General features: G+C 41.1%; 1 protein-coding gene across 7 annotated transcripts in view; it reads left to right on the forward strand.

Moving 5' to 3' along the window:
* Positions 1-302: 302 nt before the first annotated feature.
* The window catches only part of NFU1 (NFU1 iron-sulfur cluster scaffold), a 42,234-nt gene continuing 21,777 nt past the window's right edge, over positions 303-20,759 (forward strand). The window contains exons 1-4 of one of the 7 annotated variants that reach the window (XM_032291870.1): positions 303-555; positions 5,494-5,597; positions 13,184-13,319; positions 17,053-17,119. In XM_032291870.1, coding sequence (XP_032147761.1) covers positions 455-555; positions 5,494-5,597; positions 13,184-13,319; positions 17,053-17,119 — 408 coding nt within the window. In that variant the 5' untranslated portion in view covers positions 303-454. Of the gene's footprint in view, positions 646-684; positions 704-4,920; positions 4,955-5,493; positions 5,598-13,183; positions 13,320-17,052; positions 17,120-20,759 lie in introns of those variants that run through there. The other 6 variants (XM_032291874.1, XM_032291873.1, XM_032291872.1 and 3 more) reach the window with 6 other exon arrangements.

The following is a 20,759-nucleotide window of genomic DNA, read 5'->3' on the forward strand; positions in this document are numbered from 1 at the left end:
AGGGTTAGAAACACGTCTACATCAGACCCATGGGGAAGAGAAACGCGAGAACCTTTGAGAGGGGATGCTCCGGGGAGTCTTTAGGGGCAGTCACTGAGCTGGGCCTGGAGACTGAGTAGGGTCCTACAGGGGGGAATGGGTCAGGTTTAGGGACGGGGAACAGCATTCGAAACCGCAGGACCAGCACCAGCTAAAAACCCAGATAGCAGTTAAAGCAAAGTACGGAAACAGCATGCTTTCAGGGTGCTACGTGAATTAACCAGGGCGCCTGCGCAAACAGCAAAGATTTTCCCCCGCCCCCGCGCCTCTCTGGGTCAGGCTGACGCAGCAGGCCGCAAACCTCCGAGCGCAGGCCACCGCACTTATCCGCAGCAGCGCCACCCGCAGCCTGTGGGGTGCGCTCTTCCAAGTGGCCGCCCAGCTCCCGGCCAGCCTGCGCCTGCGCAGATCTTTAATGGTTCTGTCCGGGAGACCCCTGGCACTCCGGATTAAGATGGCGGCGGCTGCCAGGCGGGGCTGGGGAGCTGCGGCTGTTGCCGCGGGGCTGCGCAGGCGGTAGGTGACGAGCCTGGAGCTCCAAGTAGGGGTGCCGCTGGGCTTAGCCCGCTGAGCGTTCGCCGCCTTGCAGACCCTCTCTTGAGGCGGGTGGGTAGTGCATCTGATGGAGCCGGCGGGTCCGCCGCAGTTCGGGGTGAGCCCTGAGGTGTGTGGCTGTAGGTGCAGGAGCCCGGAGCTTCTGTGGCCTAATCCGGGCGGACTCTGTGGAGCTTTGTGTTAGGCTCAGAGACCCGGTGCTTGAGTCTCTGTAGAGACTGGCTATAGAGCCGGAACGGAGGAACTGTTTTTAAATCATGTGCCTGTCTGGCCCCAGGCACTTTGCCAGGTGCATGTCCTCTTTTAAACACAGAATCAAACTGTCACGCAGAAGGGAAGAAAATACCTTGTCTCGTTTCTTCATTTTCCCAATAAGGCCCTGAAAGAGGAGGTGACATGTCCACGGTCAAACAGTTTCTAAGTGGTGGAACTCCGAAGAGAATCCAGACCCCTAGATTCCCTGCACCCACCACCATTAAAGCCCACTCCGTTCCCTTGTTTTTCTTCCTTCCTTGAGCCGTACCTTTGATTTTCACCTTTCAAAGACTTCTCTGAACATTGTTAAGAGGACATTTATGTAGGTGTATCTTGATTTTACTTCTGGAGAAAAAGGCCTACAGAGAATTTGCCCTCGAGTATCAGACATTTTAGTGTCAATGATGTCTTGAGGTTTAAATGTATATCCTAAAAAGATTTAAGTTAGTAGAAGGTTTTTTGTTAGTTACCTACTGTGTTTGAGTAGATGTCGTCCTTGAATAATGTAATCCACTCTTACTTAAAAACAAGACTTTAAACCCATATGTCGGAATGTGCTGCTGCTTTATTCATTCTGCTACCTTTTCCCTGGGCTGAAGGGACAAGAATATTATTCTTCCAGTGTATTTCCAAATTCCAGTGCATCCGCAGATTCAGGTAGTGAGCTATGGAAAAAGGTATTTCTACCCCAAACCTTGGACTTCACTCATTTAATTAGTAATTATTGGGCACCAATTACATAATAAGGGGTAGCAGCTGCCATTTATTGAGCACTTACTGCATGGCCTGGCACTAGTTTAAGCACTTTACATGGATTTTTGGATTCTTTATGAGGTAGCTGTGAAATTAGTTTTATTGTGAGATGAACTGAGGCCATTGTGCTAGCAGCTAGAAATGAAGACAGTTTCTCCCCTTGAGTATGCAGTCTAGCAAGAAAGATATATTAACAAATAATGACAAAGTTGTAAGTGCTGTAATAGATTCATATAATTTAAAATGGTGACAGCTCTTACCAGGATCAATACTGTTTGGAGCTAATGTGGGGAATGGCAGTCAGGACTTCACGGATTATTTGATTCCCATTCAGTGTTGACTCCATTGTTCTCTTGAATCCTCAGTGCCAATCCTTTTATCTCTCCAATAGCATCTAAGAAACTCTATGGGTTACAGTCCCACAGTATCCCAGTAAAGTAGTCTTGCTTATCAATGGTGTATAAGGATTACTAAAGGTAGGAAACAGTTAATCTGTATTCTGTTAATACTTAATTTATGCCCACTCATTCTTTTCCACAAGCAGAATTCCAGTTTTGTGAGAGAAAAAAATGTGACAGCCACTGTCTGTTGCTTCTTGCCTATTTTAAGCAGAAAATAATTAGATAAATCTTTTTTTTTTAAAGTGATCTTCTGTATGATCACAATTTTTGCCTTTGCAAAAAATTTTAACAGAAAATTGTGACAGCGAAAGACTGTTCTAACCAACCACCATTTTGTCTTTAACCTCTAGACTGCCTATTCCTGGGCTTGGTCAAGCCAACTTTGGGAGACATTTATAGTTCAAATGATAATAGCTCTTCCCCAAAATTAAACCACCTTTATAAAGCTAACGAAAGACCACCAGGTTTGGAGGTTGAGAGGAGCCTGAATTCTACTAAGGTATAGATGTAAATGATTGCCTGCCATTATTCTGGAGGTCATAAGAGTTGCAACTTCCCCAATTACTCCTGCAGACAACATCACTCTTGTAGAACCTAAGATTAGCCTTTTCAGGTTTTTGCATTTCTGACTGGTCCACCCACAAACAGACTAAGCACTCAGTAGGACCGTTTTCCACACCCCTATGATTGCATCCTCAACCAATCAGGAGCAACCATTCCCTGGCCTGTCAATCTATCCTTGAAAACCCCTGGCCTCAGTTTCAGAGAGACTATTTGAGTACTAAAACTCCAGTCTCCCTTTCAGCTGGCTCCGTGTAAATTAAACTCTTCATTGCAGTTCCCTTGTCTTGATGAATTAGCAGTTTCTGGACAGTGGACAAAATGAACCTATTGGCAATTATAAATGACTCCTGTGCTTAAAATTTTTCCATGGCTCCTAGGAAGTGGCAATCGTAAATTGATAACGATGATATTTTCAAGTAAACTGGATTTTAAAGTAAATTGCATTAGGATTCTAAGAATTTTCACTATTAAAGTCTCCTTTTACTTCTTTTTCTAGTAATATTTGCTTTCCTTCCTTTGTTTTCAGTTTGTCAAAGCCATCAAAAATAGCCAATTAAGTTTTCTCTGTAAGAGTAAAGTAAAGTTACTACACTGGGTTAATATGTTTCCATCCAAAAAGCATATAAAAAGCAGGGCATGGTGGCTCATGCCTAGAATCCCAGCACTTTGGGAGGCCAAAGTGGGAGGATTGCTTGAGCCCAGGAGCTGGAGATCAGCCTGAGCAACATAGTGAGAACTCATCTCTACAAAAAGTAAAAAAAAAACCAGCTGGGCATGGTGGTGCATGCTTGTAGTCATACCTGCTTGAGAGGCTAAGGTGGGAGAATCACTTGAGGCTGGGACATCAAGGCTGCAGTGAGCCCTGATCATGCCACCACACTCCAGCATGGGTGACAGAACAAGACCCTGTCTCAAAATGAAACAGGAAAAGCATTATCAAGATTGTTGGCTGCATAATCTCAGCATTTTGGGATGTGGAGGTGGGTGGATCACTTGAGGTCGAGAGTTCAAGATCAGACTGGCCAACATGGTGAAACCTTGTCTCTACTAAAACTACAAAAAATAGCCAGGTGTCATGGCATACACCTATAATTCCACCTACTAGGAAGGCTGAGACAAGAGAATCACTTGAACCCAGGTGGAGGTTGCAGTAAGCTGGGATTGCGTCACCACACTCCAGCCTGGGCAACAGAGCAAGACCCTGTCTCAAAAAAAAAAAAAAAAAAAAAAAGGACAATAGTATTTCTCTCTTTCTTTCTTCCTTCCCTCCTTCCCTTCTTCCCTTCTCCTTTCCTTCTTTCCTCCCTTCCTCCCTCCCTCCCTTCCTCTCTTCCTCTCTACCTTCCCTTCCTTTCCCTCCCTCCCTTCTTTTCTTTTCTTTCTTTCTTTTCTTTCATTCTTTATTTCTTTCTCTCTCTCTCCTTCCTTCCTTTCTTCCTTTCTTTTTTCTCTTTCTTTTCCTTCCTTCCTTCCCTTCCCTTCCCTTCCCCTTCCTTCCTTCCTTCCTTCCTTCCTTCCTTCCTTCTTTCTCTCTTTCTTTCTCTCTCTCTCTCTTTCTTTCTTTCTTTCTTCCTTCCTTCCTTCCTTTCCTTCCCTTCCCTTCCCTTCCCCTTCCTTCCTTCCTTCCTTCCTTCCTTCCTTCCTTCCTTCCTTCCTTCCTTCCTTCTTCCTTCCTTCCTTCCTTCCTTCCTTCCTTCCTTCCTTCCTTTCTTTCTCTTTCTTTCTTTCTTTCTCTCTCTCTCTCTTTCTTTCTTTTTCTTTCCTTCTTTCTCTCTTTCTCTCTCTCTTTCTCTTTCTTTCTTGTCTTGCTCTGTTGCCCAGGCTGGAAAGCAATGGTGCAATCTCGGCTGACCACAATCTGAGCCTCCTGGGTTGAAGCGATTCTCCTGCCTCAGCCTCCCAAGTAGCTGGGATTACAGGCATCCACCACCAAGCCTGGCTATTTTTTGTATTTTTAGTAGAGACAGGGTTTCACCATGTTGGCCAAGCTTGTCTAGAACTTCTGACCTCAGGTGATCTACCTGCCTTGGCCTCCCAAGGTGTTAGGATTACAGGCATGAGCCACCGTGCCCAGCCCAGTAGTATACTTTCTATTAGACTTTGTGAAGTATTGAAATACTTTTCAAAACAGGTAATATGGGTTATGAGAGAGGGAAACATGGTAAGGGACAGGAAAGGAGGGAGACTTTCACTATATATGCTTTTTTCCCTTATCAATTTTGAACCATCTAACTCTATTGCCTAGTTCTAATTTTTTTTTTTTTGAAAGAGTCTCACCCTGTCACCCAGGCTGGAGTGCAGTGGTGTGATGTTGGCTCACTGCAACCGCTGCCTCCTGGGTTCAAGTGATTCTCCTATCTCAGCCTCCTGAGTAACTGGGATTACAGGCACATGCCACCATACTTGGCTAATTTTTTTAGTATCTTTAGTAGAGAAAGGGTTTCACCATGTTGGCCAGGCTGGTCTCAAACCCCAGCCCACCTCAGCCTACCAAAGTGCTGGGATTACAGGCATGAGCCACCGCGCCCGGCCCCTAGTTCTAAATTTTTTTTAAAAAGAAAAAAGAAAAGCTTATAGTTATTTGCTTCCTTTGTGCATAACTAAGAGTCTAGGACTACAGGTTGTAAGTTACTAATGTAGATACAATTCTGTTTCTTATACCTGGATGCAGTATTCTTCTATGCATAACCAGTTATCAAGGGTAGTAATTTCCATTTGAGCTCTACCTGATTTTGAATTGTTTGTAGATATTGCTTGCCTAAGTAAGTGGAAATAACGTAAATGAAAAATGAAAAGTCAGCTCTCTGTTTCTATTGCTGGTTATGTTTAAATTTTGCATAGGTCTTTTTTATACATGAGAAGTAGAAACTGACTTTAAAAGATGAGAGCTCTTAAAATGTCATTCATTATGTGTTTTTAAATGTAGGTTCTGTCATATGTTGAAGAATCCATACACCATTAAGAAACAGCCTCTGCATCAATTTGTACAAAGACCACTTTTCCCACTACCTGCAGCCTTTTGTAACCCAGGTAAAATTTCACCTCTTTTATAGCAATTATGTTTCAGAAACTGTGTTAGGATTTTGTGGATCATAAAGGATGAGAATTTGTACATTTTCTAGTTAGAGGCCTTTAGAAAGAATATTGATAAAAAAGCTATATTTTTCTTATAGGCTTCTAAGTAGAAAATTTATTTGCAAGGACATTGTCCAGTAGATCTATGAAATCTCAGTATCTTGTATAACACATCCCCTGCAACACAGGAGTTGCTCAATAAACGATAATGAAAATATTGTAGAAAGAAGTTAAAATCTGACTGGGTATGGTGGCTCGTGCCTGTAATCCCACTGCTTTGGGGGGCTGAGGCAGATGGATCGCTTGAGCCCAGGAGTTTGAGACCAGCCTAGGCAACACAGTGAAACCCTGTCTCTACAAAAAAATAGCAGGGCATGGTGGTGTCCCAGCTGCTTGGGAGGCTGAGGTGGGATTATCACTTTAGGCCAGGAATTCAAGCTTGCAGTGAGCTGTGATCACACCACTATGCTCCAGCCTGGGTGACATGTGGAATTCTGTCTCAAAAAGAAGTTTCAAATGAGGGTTGTGTTTCAAATAATTCTATGTATTTCAAGCTACTGCTTTCTTTTTTTTTTGATAAGAATACCCCTAAAATTAGTAAATTTCTGGCCTTTATCCAGACCTTAGAACACAGGATTTTGATGTAAAAAAGTACATACAAAATAAAGAAAAACTTTTTTGCTAAAATTAATTACTATGGTTTTGTTAATAATCTTGATTGCTAACAAGATATATACTTTGATTTTTTTTTAATATGGGAAATAGATAGAAGGAAAGGATTTGAAAATAATTTGAAGTCTGATGACTATAATGTGGAGTTAAGGAAGCTTAAGGGGAGAGGATGTGTGTGTCTACATATATGTATGTATGTATGTAAATGTATACCTATATGTGTTATGGAGCTGTAAGCATATAAATTCAGCCTCTCCTTTCCATCACTAGCTTGAACACATGCCTGTGGCCATACTCTGGAAGGTGGCTGATTCTGGCTAAGAGCATGAGTTAAATCAGGGTAGACCTTACCCTTTCTGTAGCCAGGGGCCAGAAGAGGAACACTTTCCTGCAGGCTTGCCTGACTTCCTGAATCACAGAAGAGTTTAGATGTAAATATTGTAAATACTGAGTAACTCAGCCCCTTAAACCACTTTAATTGGACTTTTAAACTTCGTAAGACTGAAATACGTGGTCATATAGGCTTTTCAAATTGGAAACCCATTAATTTTAGTCATTGATATTGACTTTAAGCACACTAATCTGTATTTTGGGGGAGTTTACATCTACCTACTTAGGTACCTATTAGTACCAAGCATAATAGGAAGAAATAGACTGAGTGTGGTGGCTCATGCCTATAATCCCAACATGTTGAGAGGCTGAGGCGGGCAGATCCCTTGAGCCCAAGAATTTGAGACCAGCCTCAGCAACATGGTGAAACCCTGTCTCTACAAAAAAAATTTGAAAATTACCTGGGCATGGTGGTGCGTGCCTATAGTCCCAGCTACTCAGGAGGCTGATATGGGAAAATCACTTGAGCCTGGGAGGTCGAGACTGCAGTGAGCTGTAATCATGCCACTGCACTTCAGCCTGGGCAGCAGAGTGAGACACTCTCTCAAAAAAAAAAAAAAAAAAAAGAAGAAATATTTTTTATCATTCTATCCTGTTGTAACTCTCATGACATTTTCATGAGCATGTTTCTGGGAGTCATTTTTGAAATACCAAATTAAACCCAATTGAGACTATAATTGGAATGATTTTATTAAATACCTATTCAAATTTGATTTTTTTTTTTAATTTTAAGCAGGATCTCACTACGTTGCCCAGGCTGAAGTGCAGTGGTGTGATCTCGGCTCACTGTAACCTCTGCCTCCCAGGCTCCAGCCATCCCCCCACCTCAGCCTCCACAGTAGCTGGAACTACAGGTGTGTACCACCACACCCAGCTAATTTTTGTATTTTTTTGTAGAGATGAGGTTTTACTACATTACCTAGGCTGGTCTCCAACTCCAGAGCTCAAGTAACCTGCCTGGTTCAGCCATTGAAAGTGCTGGGATTACAGGCATGAGCCACCGTGCCCAGCCTCAAATTAGTTTTTTAGTAATAGCTTTATTTATTGTCAAAAGAAATAAGTTCTGTGGTGATGTCATTCATTTTCATACTTTCTACTTTAGACAGTATAGAGTATATGCTCTTCACTTTTTCTTTTCTTTTTTTGCATTTGTAGTTTTTACCCTCAAGTATTTCTAAAAGTTTTTCTTTCTGCAGGTATAGTTTTTCTCAAATTGATTGAGTAGAATAAAGCCAGATTTTTTTTTTTTTTTTGTCTTGGCTCACTGCATCCTCTACTTCCTGGGCTCAAGCAATCCTCTTGCCTCATCCTCCCACATAGCTGGGATTATAGACACGTGCCACTGCAACTGACCAATTTTTGTATTTTTCTGTAGAGACAGGATCTTTGTTTCCCAGACTGGTCTCGAACTTTTGACCTCAAGTGATCCTTCTGCCTTGGCCTCCCAAAGTGCTGGGATTATAGATGTGAGCTGATGTACCCAGCCAAAGCCAGATTTAATTCTTCAAATACTGGTAGAGTACTGTGTGCAGATTTTGGTTAGCAATAAATTATTAATACAAGCTGCAATAAATGATTGGTTCAGAACCAGAGTTAGATTATTCACGGAAAGGGTTGGCAGCCCTGTCTTTAATGTGTCATTGAAAAATCATTCCCTTGTAACACAGATTTTCAGAAGAATATTTTGCTGGAAATATACATATTTTAAAGGAAGCACTTGGACATTGAGGTTATTTTTTCATTTTTTAGGATTTGCCTGGTGTCTGATTAGGACAATGACTTAAGCAATATGTATGGGAGTTTACTTTCAATTTTTTCTTTATCTACGAAATGGTTTTATATCAGCTAGCTGGAATTGCATGGCAAAGTGCAAAAATGACTCTCAGTTGTCAAATTAGAACCTTTTCCCTAATGGCTAAGAAAAGCATTTTTGTACCAACCATATGTTTTGCCAAATTTAATCTCTTTCAAATTTAAAATAAAACTGTTGCTTTTTGATATTCTCTCTCCTAAAATAGGCAATATGAAAATTAGAACAGAAAGACTGATTTTAAATGTGTTTTCCTATTTCGCTTGGCAGTGTCAGATAAGGATTAGCAATATGTACAGTGGCTAAAAGAGTCAGTACCTAGAAAATTGTCCAGCTTTGAATCCTGGCTCTGTCACTTAGTAGCTTAGTGACCTTTAGTTTTCTTATTATAAAATAAGATAAAAACAGTATCTTGTTGAGAGGATGTAAGGATTAAATGATCTAATACATGTAAAGTGCTTAGCACCCAGCCCAGCACGTGATAGGCACTGAGTAATTTTTTTTTTTTTTTTTTTTGGGACGGAGTCTCGCTCTGTTGCTCAGGCTGGAGTGTGTGGTGGCTTGATCTCAGCTCACTGCAAACTCTGTCTCCTTGGTTCAAGCAATTCTCCTGCCTCAGTCTCCTGGGTAGCTGGGATTACAGGTGCATATTACCATGCCTGGCTAATTTTTGTATTTTTACTGGAGACAGGGTTTCACCATGTTGACCAAGCTCCTGACCTCCGGTGATCCGCCTGCCTTGGCCTCCCAAAGTGCTGGAATTACAGGAATGAGCCACTGTGCCTGGCTAGGCACTGAATAAATTTTAACTGTATATCCTATGGTCAATTTATTTAAATATACTCCTGTAAGATGGAGGATTTCTTCTTACTCAGAAGGCTCATTTTCTTTTTTTTGAGATGGAGTCTTGCTCTGGGTCACCCAGGCTGAAATGCAATGATGTGATCTGGGGCGATTCTCCTGCCTTAGCCTCCTGAGTAGCTGGGATTACGGGTGCCTGCCACCATGCCCAACTAATGTTTGTATATTTAGTAGAGACGGGGTTTTATCACGTGGGTCAGGCTGGTCTTGAACGTCTGATCTCAGGTGATCCCTGCCTGCCTTGGCCTCCCAAATTGCTGGGATTACCGAGTGAGCCACATTTTTTTTTTTTTTAACTGAATCTCACTTGTTTGCCCAGGGTGGAGTGTAGTGGCACACTCTTGGCTCACTGCAACCTCTGTCTCCTGGGTTCAAGTGATTCCCCTGCCTCAGCTGCCTGAGTAGCTGGGACTACAGACGCATGCCACCACAACCAGCTAATCTTTGTATTTTTAGCAGGGACAGGGTTTCACCATGTTAGCCAGGCTGGTCTCAAACTCCTGACCTCGTGATCCACCTACCTCAGCCTCCCAAAGTGCTGGAATTACAGGTGTGAGCCACCATGCCTGGCCTTCTTTTTTTTTTTTTTTTGAGACAGAGTTTCGCTGTTTTTGCCCAGGCTGGAGTGCAATGCTGCGATCTCAGTTAACTGAAACCTCCTCCTCCCAGGTTCAAGTGACTCTTCTGCCTCAGCCTCCCAAGTAGCTGGGATTACAGACACCTGCCACCATGCTCAGTTAATTTTGTATTTTTAGTAGAGACGGGGTTTCATCATGTTGGCCAGGCTGGTTTCGAACTCCTGATCTCAGGTGATCCACTAGCCTCAGCCTCTCAAAGTGCTGGGCTTACAGGTGTGATCCACCATGCACCTGACAGAAGATTCCTTTTCTTTTCTTTTTTTTTTTTGAGACAGAATCTCTATTGCCCATGCTGTAATGCAATGATGAGATCTCCGCTCACTGCAACTTCCACCTCCCAAGTTCATTCAGTTCTCCTACCTCAGCCTCCTGGGTAGCTGGGATTACAGGCACGTGCCACCACTACCAGCTAACTTTTGTATTTTTTTAGTAGAGAGGGGGTTTCACTATGTTGGCCAGACTGGTCTCGAACTCCTGACCTCAGCTGATCCACCTGCTTGGCCTCCCAAAGTGTTGTGATTACTGGTGTAAGCCACTGCCCCTGGCCAGAAGGTTCATTTTCCATAATGAATAATCAGGTCTGTTTAATAGTTTTAAAACTATTAAAACACCAATGCTGTATTTTTGTCCTGCAAGCCGTTGTTATAATAGCAAAATAGGAAATTAAAGATTCTGTTATATCTTTATTGCTTTAGTGAATTCATTCTCAATCTAAACATGGTCCTAGAAAAAACATAAGAAAAGAGTTGGCCAGGTGCAGTGGCTCATGACTGTAATCCCAGCACTTTGGGAGGCCAAGGTGGGTGGATCACCTGAGGTCAAGCGATTGAGACCAGCCTGGCCAACTTGGTGAAACCCCATCTCTACTAAAAATACAAAACATAGCCAGGCGTGGTGGCGCGTGCCTGTAGTCCCAGCTACTCCGGAGGCTAAAGCAGGAAAATCACTTGAACCTGGGAAGTGGAGGTTGCAGTGAGCTGAGATAGTGCCACTGCACTCCAGCCTGGTGACAAAGACTCTGTCAAAAACAAACAAACAAACAAGCACTAGCTGGTTATGGTGGCACATGCCTGTAATCTCAGGTACTCAGGAGGCTGAGATGGGAAAATTGCTTGAACTCGGAAGGTGCACATTACAATGAGCTGAGATCATGCCACTGCACTCCAGCCTGAGCAACAGAGCAAGACTTGTCTCAAAAAAAGAAGAGTCTCTAATGATATCTTTTAGGACAGGTGCAGTGCCTCATGCTTTTAATCCCAGCACTTTGGGAGACCAAAGGAGGCGGATCGCTTGAGGCCAGGAGTTTGAGACCAGCCTGGCCAACATTGCAAAACCCAGTCTTCTACAGAAAATACAAAAATTAGCTGGGTGTGGTGGTGCACACCTGTAGTTCCAGCCACTCGGGAGGCTGAGGCATGAGAATGGCTTGAACCCAGAAGGCGGAGGTTGTAGTAAGCTGAGGCAGTGCCACTGCTCTTTAGCTTGGGCAACAGTGTGAGACCTTATCTCATAAAAAAAAAAAAAAAAAGGTATCTTTTAAATATTCCAGGAAGTAAATTGCATAGATTTATGCTTATATTTTGTTATGTTACTTACTGTATCATTAGGCAACTTAATTAATATCTCTTAGCCTTAGTGTCTTCATTTGTAAAATGGCAATAAGAATTTCCTCTTTATAGGGTTGTTAAACGTATACATACATTTAAAGCACTTGCGCCAGGCCACGATGGCGCCTGCCTATAATCCCAACACTTTGGGAGGCTGAAGTAGGTAGATCACTCAAGGCCAGGAGTTTGAGACCAGCCTGGGCAACATGGTGAAACTCAGTTAAAAAAAAATTAGGCTAAGCATGGTGGCTCACACCTGTAATCCCAGCACTTCGGGAGGCTGAGGTGGGTGGATCACCTGAGGTGAGGAGTTGGAGATCAGCTGGGCTAACATGGGGAAACCTCATCTCTATTAAAAATACAAAAATTAGCCAGATGTGGTGGTGCATGCCTATAATCCATGCCACTCTAGAGGCCGAGGCAGGAAAATCTCTTGAACCTGAGAGGCTGAGGTTGCAGTGAGCCAAGATAGCACAACTTTACTCCAGCCTGGGCAAAGAGCAAAACTCTGTCCCAAAAAAAAAAAAAAAAAAAAAAAATTAACTAATTAAAAATAAATAAAGCACTTGGCCCCAGAGCTGGATATGGTGGCTTATACCTGTAATCCCAGCACTTTACTTTGGGGGGCCAAGGTGGGATGATCACGTGCGGCCAGGAGTTTGAGACTAGCCTGAGCAACATTGGGAGACTCCACCTCTACAAAATTTTTTTTTTTAAAAAGCCTTTGGCCCTGTATTTGGCATATAATAAGCACACAATAAATATTTATTATTACTATTATTATAAACTGCTAACTTTATTGTCTTTAAAACAATGATGGCACTTTGGAAAGAGAATGTAACATTTTACTGTATTAATATCATAGCAATAAGTGATCTATGATTATGATAGCCATTGGTATGAAGCCACCACATAGAATATATATAGGACTCCTGAATTATGAATATATATAAGAGTTAAGTGTAGACTATTTCTGGAATCTGTTTCATAACACAACTATTTAAATAATCAGAGTATTGGCTGGGCACAGTGCTCACATTCTAATCTCAGCACTTTGAAAGTGTGAGGTGGGAGGATCATTTGAGACCAGCCTGGGCAACATAGTGAGACTCTGTCTCTACAAAACAAACAAACAAACAAACACAAAAATTAGCTAGGCATGATTTAAGCTGAATAAATAGCTGGGACTTCGGGTGTGCACCATCACACCTGAAGTCCCAGCTATTTATTCAGCTTATATGGGAGGATTGCTTGAGCCCAGGAATTTGAGGTTGTGGTAAACTGTGATTGTGCCACTGTACTCCAGCCTGGGTAACAGAGCAAGACCTTGTCTAAAACAACAACAACAAAAAAACCCAGAGTATTAATAGACAACTGTATGCACTTAAATATAGTGATATATGTCTTTGTTATCTTTATAAATGCTTTGTCAGGACAATAAAGTCCTGGGTTTTCCCCCAGTTTTTCTCATTTCTTCTGGTTCTCTGCAAATGAGCACTTCATACTCCATAAACTTGTTAACTATTTTTTCTAGAATAACATTTTCTTCTTTTTCTTTTTTAGTAAGATACATGTTTATTCAAACACAAGATACCCCAAATCCCAACAGCTTAAAGTTTATACCAGGAAAACCAGTTCTTGAGACAAGGACCATGGATTTTCCCACCCCAGCTGCAGCATTTCGCTCCCCTCTGGCTAGGTATATTACTGTTTTCATTTGCTTTTACCAAGAAACATAAATAACTGACATTGGGGTTAAGACAACCTTATTTAACTGTTGCCTTTCTATGTGTACTGTATTTTCTTTAAGTGTAGAGAATAATTTTTTTCTTTTCAGATAAGAGATTTTTTAAAAATGCCTGTTGCAGCTGCTCACGCCTGTAATCCTAACACTTTGAGAGGCCAAAATGGGAGGATTGCGTGAGTCCAGGAGTTTGAGACCAGCCTGCACAACATAGAGAGACCCAATCTCTACCAAACACACCACACACACATCACACATACACACCCTCATACACCCGTCTCTATCACACATGCGCGCGCACGCGCACACACACACACACACACACACACACAAATTTAGCTGGGTGTGGTGGTGTGCACCTCTGGTCTTAGCTACTCAGGAGGCTGAGATGGGAGAATCGCTTGAGCCTGGGAGGTCGAGGCTGCAGTGAGCCATGATAGTGCCACTGTGCTCCAGCCTGGGCAACAGAGTGACACCCTGTCTCAGAAAACCCCAAAAATGTTGAGGAGGCTGAGGATCACTTGAGTTCACGGGTTTGAGACCAGCCTGGGCAACATGGTGTAACCCTGTATACAAAAAATACAAAAATTAGCTGAGTGTGGTGGTATGTGTCTGTAGTCCTAGCTACTAAGGAGGCTGAGGTGAGATCACTAAGCCCAGTAGGTTGAGGAAACAATGAGCTGTGATGCCATGATTGTGCCAGAGCATTCCAGCCTGAGCAACAGAGTGAGACCCTGTCGCAAAAAAGGAAAAGAAAAATGAGAGTTGATATTCAAAAATCTTTTTCCTGAAAAGTGATATATTTGAGAGATCTATCGCATGAATAAATAAAAACATATTTTTACTTAAGAAAAAATGTTCATCAAATTGATAAATGTGGTAAATTTCCATTTCAGATCTTTAAAAATCTGATTTTTAAGAATAATGAGAACTTGCTTATTTTATTCATAAGGGTAGCTGAATTTGTAGATGTTTCAAGATGGAGTAATTTATAAAATACTCTATCAGAACTGTGAATGAAAATGAGTCAATGGAGACAGTTTTAAAATTTACCAGATAAAGGCATGTTTAAACCAGTAGTTTCCCCCCTTATCTGTGGTTTCACTTTCCCTGGTTTTAGTTACCCAAGATCAGCCATAGTCTAAAAATATTAAATGGAGAATTTCAGAAATAAACAATTCATCTGTTTTAAATTATGCTGCCTTTCTGAGTAGCATGGTGAAATCTTTCGCTATCCTCCCAAAAGCATAAATTAGCCCTTTTCCAGTATATCCATGCCTTATACACTATCCGTCTGCCTGTGTCCTCCCCTCTGCTGATCCCTCCTTCTCTCCTGCCCTGCCTCCGCAGCACCATTAGTCACTTAGTAGCCATCTCTTGCAGTAAAGTAGCTGGCATATTGTTATAATTGTTCTATTTTTTTTATCAGTTATTAATCTCTTTTTGTGCCTAATTTATAAATTAAACTTTATCGTAGGTATATATGTATAGGCAAGAAACAGTACTTGCAGGGTTCAATGCTGTGTATGGTTTTAGGGATCCACTGGGGGCCTTGGAACATATCCCTGAGGATAAGGGGGGCTACTGTATGTTAGAGATGATAAAGCACAAATGATAAAACTGTTGGAATTAACCACTTTTTAACTGATAGAGAAGTTAATAATAAGGAATATTAGAGTCATTCAGCATCAGTTGAAATTTTTGGGAACTGAAGCCTCAATCCGATTGCCAGGAATACTCAGAAAACAGAGCTTAGGTAACTACTTCTGTACATATAGCCATTTTATGTCTCATTTAAGGAACCTAGGGATTTGCTAAGCTCTGGAATAGTTTTTAAAATTTATAATTAGTAAGTACTTTTTTTTTTACTTAAATATATCAGTTTTCATAATATACCTTAGAGTATTTATTTTTCATATTTTATTTTTTACTTTTTATTTATTTTTTGAGGCAAGGTTACACTCCTGTCACCCAGGCTGGAGTGTGATGGCATGATCTTGACTCCCTGCAACCTCCGTCTCCTGGGTTCAAGCTATTCTCCTGCCTCAGCCTCCCAAGTAGTTGGGACTATAAGCATATGCCTCCTCACCTGGCTAAATTTGGTATTTTTTGTAGAGACTAGGTCTCATCATGTTGCCCAGGCTAGTGGTCTTAGACTCCTGAGCTCAAGTAATCTGTCCTTCTCACCCTCCAAAGTGCTGGAATTACAGGCCGTTTTTCATACTTTTTTGATACAAGCCACAGTAAAAAATATTTTACATTATGTGTGTATATGTGTGAGATACAAATGTTTGATGGGATAATTTTCACTTGTTTTTTCACCCATACAATGGGTAATAGATTCTTACATTTCCTTTCTTCATCTCTTTTTGTTGCTCTGTTTTATTTTATTAAATAAAACCCTGTCACTACATATTTGATTCCACAACTCACTACTGGGTTTGAAAAACCCTACCCTAGAAGTTACTTGCACATGTGCCCAAGCTGTGTGAGGGATGTATTTACTGTCATAGAAGGACATCTGAGACATACAAGTGAAGAAAGCAACTTGCAGAACAGTGAGTCAAATAAAATATTATGTATATAAATACAAAAACCACAGAACAACAAATGCACTGACAAAAAGATCTGGAAGAATACGTACGAAACTAATAACAGAATTTGGGTATGGGTGGTCAAGGAGCATTTAAACTTTGTTATTTGAAACATTTACATCAAGAATGAGTTCATATTTTATATTAAAAAATATAAAAGTAAAACCCCATTTCAGCTATAGATTAGTTAAATATTATTTCTGTCCGATGTTCGGTTGGCAAAGTCTCTTTTCACATTAGTCTTTTGGACATAGCCTATTAAGGCCGGTCGTGGTAGCTTATATCTGTAATCCCAGTACTTTGGGATGCCAAGGTGGGTGGATCACCTGAGATCAGGCATTCAAGACCAGCCTGGCCAACATGGTGAAACCCCATCTCTATTAAAAATATAAAAATTAGCTGGGCATGGTGGCATATACCTGTAATCCCAGCTACTTGGGAGGCTGAGTTAGGAGAATGGCTTGAACCCAGCAGGCGGAGGTTGCAGTGAGCCGAGATCATGCCACTGCCTTCCAGCCTGGGTGACAGAGGGAGACTCTGTCTCAAAAAGAAAAAAAGAAAGAAAATAGTCTGTTTAGTGCTTAGTACAGTGCCTGGCACTTAGTTGGTGTCAAATTATTTGTTGAATGAATGATTGATTGTATGGATATAGCAGTCTATTCATTCACCAGGTAGTGGACATGTCCATATTTTTGTGTATGTGTGGCTATTTTATTTATTTTTTATTTTTCCTTAGTTCACATTTTTTAATAACATGGCACAGTTTACATTACACAAGAAGGTTCTGCCGATGAGAACATACTGAAGTTTCAGTTGCTTCACTTTTCTTTGTGGCTATTTTAAATGAAGCTGCTATAAAGATTTATGTACAAGTCTTGGTGGAGCATGTGTTTTAATTTCTTTTGGGTATATACCTAGGAGTGGGATTGCTACATCATAGAGTAGGAATATGAAACAAAATTGGCCAAGAGTTGATCATTGCTGAAGCTGCAAAGGATATGTGGAGAGTTTTTCACTTTTCTGTACTTTTGTTTATGTTTAAACTTTTCCATATTCAAGCATTTTATTATCTCTTATTTTTTCTTTATTTGCAGGCAGTTATTTAGGATTGAAGGAGTAAAAAGTGTCTTCTTTGGACCAGATTTCATCACTGTCACAAAGGTAAACATAGGATTATATAAAATAAGACTTGAAATAATTTTTGTTTTTTTCTGAGTCCAGTGCCTCTCTCCAACATTTCCATTCTTTCTGTTCTTTAATTTTTATTTTTTATTTTTGAGACAGAGTCTTACTGACTTGCTGCCTGAACGTCACAAAATCAAGCGAAATATGCTGTTTTTCAACAGTCAAGGCAGTATCTGCTAGAAATGGCTGTTCATTTTTGATGTCTCAAGATTAATGGGACATGAACTATTTAAATTTGAACTGTGTGTCTTTTTAAAACTGTTAATTGACATATATCCACTGAAGTTAAATCACTTGCCTGATAATGTGTGAAAATCAAAAGTATTCATTAAACTCCCCTTAAGCAATTTGAAAGCATTAGTCTGAGTTCTTCATGTCCTTAAAAGTGGACTTACTGCTCAAACCTGTAATCCCAGCACTTTGGGAGGCCGAGGCGGGTGGATCATGAGGTCAAGAGATCGAGACCATCCTGGTCAACATGGTGAAACCCCGTCTCTACTAAAAATACAAAAAATTACAAAAAATTAGCTGGGCATGGTGGTGCATGCCTTTAATCCCAGCTACTCAGGAGGCTGAGGCAGGAGAATTGCCTGAACCCAGGAGGCGGAGGTTGCGGTGAGCCAAGATCGCGCCATTGCACTCCAGCCTGGGTAACATGAGTGAAATTCCGTCTCAAAAAAAAAAAAAAAAAAAAAAAAAAAAAAAGTGGACTTACTGGGTTAGTGACATGTTAAATCTAGTCCAGTATTCTCTTGTAGTTATTTATTTACTTAGAGACAAAGTCTCGGTCTGTCGCCCAGGTCAGACTGCAGTGGCACGATCTCAGCTCACTGCAGCCTCAGCCTCCTGGGCTCAAGCAGTCCTCCCACCTTAGCCTCTCTAGTAGCTGGGACTATATGTGCATACCACCACATTCAGCTAATTTTTGTATTTTTTGTAGAGACGAGGTTTTACCATGTTGCCAGGCTGGTCTCAAATTCCTGAGGTCAAACAATCTGCTCACCGTGGCCTCCCAGAGTGCTGGGATTACAGGTGTGAACCACTGTGCCCAGCCCCCAATTCCTCAGTTTTCTTTCTTCCATGTTTTTTAAGGGGAAAAAGGACAAGCATTTATTTAATGTATTCAGTGTCAGATAGGGCACTAGTGCTTTACATATATTATCTAATTCTTATAGCTATTCATTTTATAAGTGGGAAATTATATGTTTATTTTTTTAAGTTATTTAGTTTTTTACATATAACCTATGCTATATAAAAATTTTTATAGATTAAAATGTGATTATATCTTAAAGAGTTTTTCTTTTTTCCTTTTCCTTTTTTTTTTGAAGACAGAGTTTCAATTTGCCACCCAGGCTGGAAGTCTGGAGTGCAGTGATGCAATCTTGGATCACTGCAATCTCCACCTCCTCGGTTCAAGCAATTCTCCTGCCTCAGCTTCCTTAGTAGCTGGGATTACAGGCATCTGCCACCATGCCCAGCTAATTTTTTTGTAATTTTTAGTAGAGACGGAGTTTTACCATGTTGGTCAAGCTGGTTTTGAACTCCTGACCTCATGATCCACCCACCTCGGCCTCCCAGAATGCTGGGATTACAGGTATAGCCCCTGGCCTCCTCCTATTTTTCTTGATTAGATTTAGTAAGTCATTTTTTAGCTCTCTTTCTTTTTTTTTTTTTTTTTTTTTTAGTAGAGGCAGGGTTTCGCCATGTTGGTCAGGCTGGTCTCGAACTCCTGACCTCGGGTGATCCACCCGTCTCGGCCTCCCAAAGTGCTGGGATTACAGGTGTGAGCCACTGCACCTGTCAGCTCTCTTACTTTCATTATTTAGTTACCCTATTTGAAATTGCTCTAGCTCTACTGTTTTTTCTTAAGTAAAATGACATAACTAATAGATAATATTCCAAGTTAGGGTATATGTTGATGTGTGTGTGTGTGTGTGTGTGTGTGTGTGTGTGTGTGTGTGTGTGTGTGTGTTGATGTGTGTGTGTGTGTGTGTGTGTGTGTGTATCTATCCATCCATCCATCTATCCATCCATCCATAGATGTAGATGGGATCTTGCTCTGTTTCCCAGGTTGGAAGGCAGTGGTTCGATCATGGGTCAGTGCAACCACTAACTCTCAGGCTCAAGCAATCCTCCTGTCTCAGCTTCCCAAGTAGCTGGGACTACAGGTGCTTGCCACCATGGCCAGCTAATTTTTTTTCTTTTTTCTTTTTTCCTTTTTTTTTTTGTAGAGACACAGGATCTTTCTATGTTGCCCAGGCTGGTCTCAAACTCCTGGGCTCATACAATCCTCCTGGCTTGGCCTCCCAAAATTTGGGATTACAGGTGTGAGCCACCATGCCTGGCCCATGTTGGTATCTAATAGATGGAATAAGAATTTTGATTTGTTTTCTTTCAGTAAGCTTTCTCATCATAGACTGTCACATTTTACTCAATGTCTTCAGCAATCACCTGTTTCTATTTCTGATTTCCAGTTGGTAATTAGACTTCTTTATGCATCATTTGTGTTGCTTTTTCTAAATGTATATATATATTTGCAGCTTATATGCTTCCTTTTTTCTCATTCAGGCAACTTGAGAATATTTTTCTTTTTATTACCAATATTTTCCTATTTAGTAAGCCTGCTATTTACTGAAGATCTGAGGTAGCACTCTTATTTATTTTCCAAATAATTTATTAGCTGGAACTAGTTTTGGTTCCCAATCACTAAGATATTTCACTAGTTTTCCTTTACTTTTATAACATTAGCAGTCCCCATTTATCTCACCTCTTATGTACTATCTCTAAATTCGTTTGTTCTTTGTTTTTTTTTTTTTTGAGACAATGTCTCACTCTGCTGTCCAGCCTGGAGGGCAGTGGAACCATCTCAGCTCCCTGCGACCCCAGCCTCCTGGGTTCAAGTGATTCTCCTGCCTCAGCCTTCTGAGTAGGTGGAATTACAGGCATGTGCCACCACACCGAGCAAATTTTTGTATTTTTAGTAGAGACAGGGTTTTACCATGTTGGCCAGGCATGTCTCAAACTCCTGACCTCAAGTGATCCACCCTTCTTGGCCTTCCAAAATACTGGAATTACAAATGTGAGCTACTGCACTCAGCCTCTAAATTGGTTCTTAATCCATGAATTAAAATAGTTTCTTTTATCTATGTTGACTCAATTCTTTTTTTTTTTTTTTTTTTTTTTTTTTTTGAGACAGGATCTTCCTCTTTTGCCCATACTGGATTGCAGTGACATGAACGTGACATACTGCAGCCTCAACCTCCTGGGCTCAAGCAGTCCTTCTCTTCAGCCTCCTAGTAGGCAGGACTATAGGATATTACCATGTCCAGCGAATTTTTTATTTTTTTGTAGAGATAGGGTCTTGTTATGTTGCCCAGCCTGGTCTGAAACTCCCGGGCTCAGGCAGTCCTCCTGCCTTGGCCTTCCAAAGTGCTGGGATTACAGTTGTGAGCCACTATGCCCAGCCTCAATTTTTAATAGTATTTAAGTATAGACTCTAGCTAACAGGATCCTAAGAGTCTAAATAGACTGCATCTAATATTTTTTCCTCCTATAGAACCTCCCTTTGAAAAACTAGAACAGGCTGAGTGCTATGGCTCATGCCTGAAATCCCAGC

The sequence above is a fragment of the Sapajus apella genome, unplaced genomic scaffold (assembly GCF_009761245.1).
Source record: "Sapajus apella isolate SASKATOON/1434 unplaced genomic scaffold, GSC_monkey_1.0 scaffold26, whole genome shotgun sequence".
NCBI lineage: Eukaryota > Metazoa > Chordata > Mammalia > Primates > Cebidae > Sapajus > Sapajus apella.